The following is a 7,619-nucleotide window of genomic DNA, read 5'->3' as shown; positions in this document are numbered from 1 at the left end:
TTGTACATGGTTACCATTTTAGGTAATCTAATTTTAATAATTGTTATGATGATGATTGCATGAATAATCTTGATTATAATGTGCTTACAACTTGTCATATGTTGAATTGCCTAAGGTATTTGGCCATGGCTGAATGTGTCTAGTTATTTAGCCATTCGAATACCCCAAATCATATTTTGGTGTTTAATGGTGTGGAAATTTGTGTCTCATATCAACTCTTCTAACAAGGTATTTAGCCAACCGAATATCCAAATACTTTCCAATAATTCAATCTTGAGATTAAGGCTTCATTTGGGTGTTTGACTATTCAGTTAGTCAAATGTCCTCTGGATATACCGAAAACGATTTTCACTTACATTAAACTCTTTTATATTAATACTTACCTTGTACTCAAATATAAGAAAAATATTCATTGATTGTGGACCAAAATATAAACAAGTTTTAATTACTTTCCCTATTTTAATGATATTATTTCTAAAATATCTTTCAATTTATTGAGATTTTATTTTTAATGTTTTTTATTATTCTTGATACCACGTTGGCATGTTTTGATGAATAATACTATAAAAAGAAAAGTATATTTTTAAACTATGAATAATAAAGTTAAATGATATTTATTTTTATTTAATTCATAAAAAAATTAATTAATTTTACTTATATTTAAATTGGCTGACACTTATCACTGGGATCGTGTAATGGCGAGGGGTTTGAAGTATTATGTATGAGGTGAAATCCTAAATTTAAATCTCAATGCTACTGTTGTATATAAAAAAAAATTGACTAACACTTCAAACAAAAAACAAATGGCTGAGGATAAAAATATAAATCATTATTCCATCCAACATTTTTTCAAGTACTTCAACTTCAAGACTCCAAGTTCAACACTTCAACTAATAAAGCCGAAGTGTTGTGACACTGACGAGCCTTATCTCCTGGCTACTCTGCCTCCTGCTCGAGTGCACATCATCAAAAGGACTAAAAAAACTCAAAGTACTTCTTTTGCAAACACTATTCCAAGTTCCAAACTCTCCACCTCTCATAATGGTTTTAAATTTAATGTTTATTGCTTCTTCTCTGCATTCACCATCACCTTGCACCCTCTTCAGTTCCCACAAGCTTTGTTGGTCTTCGTTCAAAACCATTTCAAAGCAAAGCCACGCATTTCTCCATAGAAACCCGTCTCTCCAGCGCCACTTGAGTTTGGGTTCCAAAAGGGTTCTTCCTTCAGTTTGCTTCTTTAACACTGAAGACAAATCTGACTCCAAGGCAATTTCTCAGCTTTTCTTATATTATATATTAATTTAGTTTTGTTTCCTGCACAATTACCCCTGAATTTCCTTTTATAAACTATGGTGGGAATTGTTGTTTGATGAAATGTTTATAACTTTGTATGCAACTTGTGAGTTGTGACAGGTTAAAAAATGAATAAGAAAATGTATTTTTAATGTGGGTATTTGGTGATTAGGCTTTTGGTTAATTCAATAACCAAATTTACTATGATAGTATGGTTCCCTTTGCATGAGTGGATTTGAGTGTTTTTCAGTGGCACCGATGAGTTAGAGGTCTTTATGCTGTTTGTTTTTGTTTACAATAATATATGATAATGTGCCACTGATGTGATGTCTTTAGGGTCTTTATGTTTCCCTTAGCAAATAGCTGTTGAAAGAATTTAATTTCATACAGTCTATAGAGATTTTTATACTGTCAATCAATTAGAAATCACCTATATGACTTTTTATGTAATTATTACATTAGTGAGTAATCTTACCATCTTACAATACATGACAATTTACTATTAAATGACAATGTAAACAACTTTTATAACATCAGTACATTCTAATCAAATTCTATATAAATAATATTGTATAAATTACTTGTATTGTTCTTTTTTTCTTTTTCAGGAATCGGGATGGCCTATTCTCAGGCGATGGGAGGTGCCTTGGGAATGGCAAACAGTTTCATTGACCTCTCTTGCCTGTGGATTTGGGTGTGTTTTGAATAGCTGTTGTGATTTCATATCAGACTTGAAATAATGCAAATCTACTGAGGAAGATGTCATCTAGAGACTTCTTATGTATACTGTCAAATGGTTTGCATGCTATAATTGATTTCTATGTTGGGCCATTAATTTATTCCCTGGCAGTTTTGTGTTGGCAGGTTTGACTGAAGCAATTGCCTTACCATATCTCGGGATCAAACCTGATGTGCTAAGTTTAGATGACAAGGCAGAGATACTCTTACTTGATCAGAGGTACGCAATTAATTTGGACTCTTAGCTTTGTAATTCTGGAAGTTGGTTGGTAAACTGTGAAACAGCTTCCACTTTTTGGTTCTGATTTGTTCTTTACGAGTCATTCTCTTGTGAATATGTGAAGCCACAATTTATATAGCAATATCACATGATGTTCATGGAAGTGACTGATATGCAATAAGTTTTTAGGCAGTCATTTACTATCTTATGCTTACTCTATGACATTTGCTTTTGTTGAATTTTAGAAGGGGGATTTTAGAGAGGGAGGTTCTGCATATCATCCACATATATAGGCTCTTGATAGACTTAATGGAGACTATTTCCTAGGATAATATTAATAGACTGCAACTCCCTAGACTTTAATACTCAAACACTAAATGCTTTTATCATGTGATATATGAGCATACTATTTCCTACGTGCATTAACTATTATTTTTTCCAACAGCTTTAAACTTCAGATATCTGTCTTGTTAACTAGTTGCCTTATGTTGGGAAGTATGGAGGCAACTAGATCCATCTATAAACGATAGAAGTATGAAACACCTTTGACCTTTCTACTGTCTGTACCTACAATTATTCCAATTTTCTTTCGGGTGTTTAAGACAAAGTACATAAAGTTTTGGATTACTTTCTTATTTTCTCCTATTATTGTCTTGGCAGCATCACTACTGCTGTTGTACTTGGAATCATATATAGTGTTGCCAACACTTTCCAACCACTTCCTGAAGACTTCTTCAAATATGGTATTATACTTTAAGAACCTTTCAATTATATCTTGGATACATGCAAAAGGTTTCTAATGTGAGCAATACTTGCGTGAGGCTGTGAGTGTAGTGCCTACTGCCTATAGGCACGGTCAATCTAGAGCTGAAAATAATATTAAGATAACTTCAGCATGAATTTCAATACAGACTTTATTATTATTTTAATACATCTAGAGCTGTTGATTGATTGCGCTTATAGACAATTCTCATCCAAGAGTTATTATTCAATGTTTATATTAATGACTGGTATCATGACTTAAGACTTATGAAAGTATTAATAATTTAATTAAGTTCACTGCTACCAATACGAACCAGTTTGTGCCTTGATAAATATGCTGTCTCTCTGTCTTGTTGTTGCATCATGTCAGTTTAAATCTCATTTTAATCATGTGTTTAGTTTGCAATTGACTTATATTTTGAAGAATTAAATATGTACACACTGATGCCTTTTTCCATTCAATGGTAAAAACATTGTTACAGATTTGAGGGAGCCTTTCAATCTTCAAAAGGGTTGGCTTTTGTGGGCTGGAGTTGGACTTGCTGGTGCCATACTTGCCATTTCATTGACCGGAGTTGCTGTGTCTTTCTTCAATGGAGAAACCCCACAAAGAGAGGTTCATGTTCTATTTTTGAAATTTTACAGGCAGATGCAGATGTAATTCTTAGTTTCTATTTGTTAAACTATTTTCTTTGTAGTATGGGAGGAGGCAATTTAGGGTCACTGATTTTCAAATTGAATTTGTATTGAACCACTGATCTTAGAATTACATCACAGCTGTTTATAGTATGTTTCCAACTAGCCATCATGGTATTGATCATCCTAGCTAACTAGTGGCAGATCAGATTAGCTTTATCTAATGATGAGTATGAATCAACTATCCTTGTGTACCTTAGCAGCACAAATCTGTCTTGATAAGAGTAATTACTTTGTTCTGTTAAAGACTGGCTTATATAACAGGGTTTAGTTTTTACGGATTTATAATATTGTGGATATCTCTTATATGCTTCTATGAACTACTTTTCAGACTGATGCTCTTGTTCGCTTGCTTCCGTTAATTGGATCTTCAAATCTCAGGTAATTTAAGATATTCTGTTCCCGTATTTTAAATTGCAGTTGTGACTTCAGTTATGCTTTGATTACAGAAATTGCAGTAAAATATGGCTTATGCAGCCAAATTGCAGTTGCATAGTTATCTAAAACCACAACATTGTGTTGACAATTGCTGTTGTGGACTGAAATTTTAAATTGTAGCCTTCTATCAATGGATTTTTTTTTTTTTTTTAAAGTTTCCATCTAGGTTCTGTATCCCAGATTCTCAAGTAAGTGATTGATTGCATTTATTTTCCTTGTAGCACTGCCTGCTTGGTGGGCATCACAGGTGTTCTTGCTCCACTCCTTGAGGAGACTGTATTTCGAGGATTTTTTATGACTTCCCTCACTAAGTGGTATATTTGCCTCATGTTTTTTCCTTTCCATTTATTTCCATGACATTTATTGATCAAGCTTTTTTTTTCCTTTTTGCATTCATTATTTCCATATATCATAATAAAATATATTGTTAAAGAAACTGCCACTTGCCTTGAAAGTAAAACTTTTTCTATTTTTCTTTTTGAATTAGATATTCATCGACTAGATAATTGAACAGAGAAGGTTTCAACAAGTGCAGCTTCAGCTATGTTGTGGTTAGCTTATCCTTGAACGAAGTAGAAGTTGATTAGGATGCATAGTGAACTAGTGAAGTTTGCATTGTGGTAGGTAGTTGTTATTTTTCCTTCCAGTTAAGTTTCCGTCCAGATTGGTGTCTTAGGACTCATAATTTAGGTGGTAGTTCTTCAATCAATTTGGTGAGCTTTAATATATGAAAGTTTAGAGATTTTATATAGCATATACATTGGGAACTGGGGATGGTTGGTCTTAGATATTTTTAAGGTCCAACTTACCAACTTGTAGTCATAAAACTCCAACTAATGCACTAGCAGCACTACTTGTTTATACACAAACTTAAGCTTTTCAAAATACTGTCTATACTTTATATAAAAGCATACGGAGGTTTCTTAAATGAGACTGCTGTACTGTATGTTATTATAGTAAAAATATGTGAAGAATTGTCTGATTTATGCCCTGACTCTAGATATAGACTGTGCAAGAGCCAAGAGGGATAATTGGAAAGGGAGAAGAGAAATAGCAATGTCAAGTGAGAAGAAAAGATTTTGAAACTGACTGATAGTTTCATCATTTCACTGCCTACTAAAATTTGATTCAGTTTTACTCTCTGGATTTTCTTAGTTCTTGCCTAGGTGGCCTGAAAATGTCAAAGCCCTGTTAATATATATATATATATATATATATATATATATATATATATATATATATATATATATATATAAGATAACTAAACCCGATATAATCAAATCCCAAACAAAACCATATAGTTAACTATTTTAATATATGTTTGAAACATGCTTTATATTCTTCATTGCCATCATTGGATCTTCAATTGGGGAAAATTTATTGTGGTGTGTATTTTACTATTTATTGATTAGTGATCTTGAGGAAAAATGATTACTCATGGATTCTGAACAGTTCTAAGAACAGTATTATCATAAGGTCATATTTTGTTTTTTATTTCATTTTTAATGTGTAAACTAGTAGTGTGTTGGTCTGAGTTATTTGGACTAGCAATGTTAGGCTAGATCAAAACTTGAACTTATTCTATGTAAATTTTAATCTATATCAGTGAATATATTTGTGTGCAAAATTAGTAGATTTAGCTTACTGAGATGCATCATGGATGCCCAAACTTGTTTGTTTAAGTATGTTTTGTGAATTGATTGTTACTTACTGGTACAACATTTCTCATTCATCACTCTCACTGTAGGGTTCCTACGCCAGTTGCTGTTGTCATTAGTGCTGCTTTGTTTGCCCTTGCACATCTCACTCCTGGAGAATTCCCCCAGTTGTTTGTTCTAGGTATCGTGTAAATACATGATAACATGTTTTAGAATGAAGTTTTCTAATACTACCTCGGTCCCTAATTATAAGATCATTTCAACTGATTCACACCCCTTAAGAAAAGTAGTTAATTTAGTTAATCACATTAAATCGGCCAATTATTTGTACCATAATTCCAAGATTACCCTTTTATTATCTCTTTATTCATCTAATTGTTTCTCATTAATGTTTGGAGAGAGAATAATTAAGGATATGTAGGAAAAAAATTGATGCATCTAGAAATTAGAAAAGGATTTCATAAAAAGGGACAAACAAATTTTTGAAAAGGATTTATAATTAGGGATGGAGGGAGTATAATGTTTGGGTAGACACTGAATATACTATGATTTAATTTGAACAAGGGGAAATAAAAAAAAGAAAATAGGTTTGTTTGACTTAAGAAAATGTTTCTGTGTTCAGTTCTATTTTCACGAATAATTACAAAAATGTAATTGTTTTGTTGTTTTATTTACATATTTTCTGTCATTTTCATTATTTCCTACACAAGTATTTGAATATAGAAAATAAAGTGAAAACAATGATACTTTTGTAAGTATTTGTAGAAATAGAAAAATCTACTTGCTCTTGAAAGATGCAATTGTTCCTCCATCCACTGAAGAAAATAACAGAAATTTGTGACACGTGTAGGGACTGCTTTGGGGTTTTCATATGCTCAAACTCACAACCTTCTCACTCCCATCACTATCCATTCTTTTTGGAATTCAGGAGTTATATTACTTCTTACTTTTCTGCAGGTATTAACTATAACACTATGTATGTGTTTGCTTAGTATGGTTTACTGGTACAGTGGTACCAATATGCAGATCCTGTTAGTTTTTACAATCAACTTTTTTTCAGTACTAAGAATGCTTCTTCCTCTGTTTGTATATATAGCTTCAAGGGTACGATATCAGAGAATTGTTGCAGGCAACTTGATGGAAAATTTTATCCTTTGCATGGATGTGGAGCATCATGTACAGTATATAATACAAATCCATTTCGTTGTTTATCTGTGCTCCTTTCCCTGTTGTAAGACATAATCAGATTGCTGTTTGGGACAGTGAAGTAAGTAATAATAATTTACCACGACAGGTAAAATATGCTATGCACTTTAAAATTTTCAGCAGGCCCAGGTTGACAAGAACTAGGGCTTCATTTGGATATCCAATGTTGAACGGAGTAGAGGAGAACAAAACGGAATAGAATAAAAGTTAAATTAGTTTATTGGTTCTCTAATTTATTTTTTATGTTTGATTTGGTTCTTCATTTTTTTTAGGTTTAATGTGTTCCTTTAATTTTTAAAATTGATTTGACTTAGTCCTCTAATTTCTTTTAAGTTCAATTTGATCTTCTAATTTTTAAAATCTTTTCAATTTACTCTCGTCGTCTAAATTAATTTGAGTAGTCTTATCGTCTAAAGTTGGTCCTACTATTTAAATGTGCGTTTTGTGGTGGTTTAAACCGTCACTAAGCGGTTTTAAGTAGCTATAATGTACAATTTCTTAACATCGTTGACCCAATTTTGACAACAAGATCAAATCAAATTGATTTTAAAAATTAAATGATCAAATTGAACCTAAAAAATAAATTAGAGGATCAATAAATTAATTTA

General features: G+C 32.1%; 1 protein-coding gene across 1 annotated transcript; it reads left to right on the top strand.

Moving 5' to 3' along the window:
* Positions 1-864: 864 nt before the first annotated feature.
* Positions 865-7,247, top strand: LOC114394978. The gene is made up of 10 exons (XM_028356662.1): positions 865-1,266; positions 1,902-1,987; positions 2,144-2,251; positions 2,912-2,994; positions 3,496-3,629; positions 4,041-4,090; positions 4,369-4,461; positions 5,895-5,986; positions 6,656-6,762; positions 6,902-7,247. The coding sequence occupies exons 1-10, from the start codon at positions 1,042-1,044 to the stop codon at positions 6,941-6,943; spliced, it is 1,020 nt and encodes a 339-aa protein (XP_028212463.1). The 5' UTR covers positions 865-1,041; the 3' UTR covers positions 6,944-7,247.
* The last annotated feature ends 372 nt before the right edge of the window (positions 7,248-7,619 follow it).

Source organism: Glycine soja, chromosome 18, assembly GCF_004193775.1.
Source record: "Glycine soja cultivar W05 chromosome 18, ASM419377v2, whole genome shotgun sequence".
Classification (NCBI taxonomy): Eukaryota; Viridiplantae; Streptophyta; class Magnoliopsida; order Fabales; family Fabaceae; genus Glycine; species Glycine soja.
Note: the sequence above shows the minus strand (reverse complement) of the source record. Positions and strands in the feature narration are given on the sequence as shown.

What these genes read in the sequence shown, in the direction of transcription:
- LOC114394978 (XM_028356662.1), top strand. Translation starts at nt 1,042, where the DNA reads ATGGTTTTAAATTTAATGTTTATTGCTTCTTCTCTGCATTCACCATCA. An exon ending in AAGACAAATCTGACTCCAAG is followed by an intron (nt 1,267 to 1,901) that starts GCAATTTCTCAG and finishes TTTCTTTTTCAG; the next exon opens with GAATCGGGATGGCCTATTCT. An exon ending in ATTGGATCTTCAAATCTCAG is followed by an intron (nt 4,091 to 4,368) that starts GTAATTTAAGAT and finishes TTTTCCTTGTAG; the next exon opens with CACTGCCTGCTTGGTGGGCA.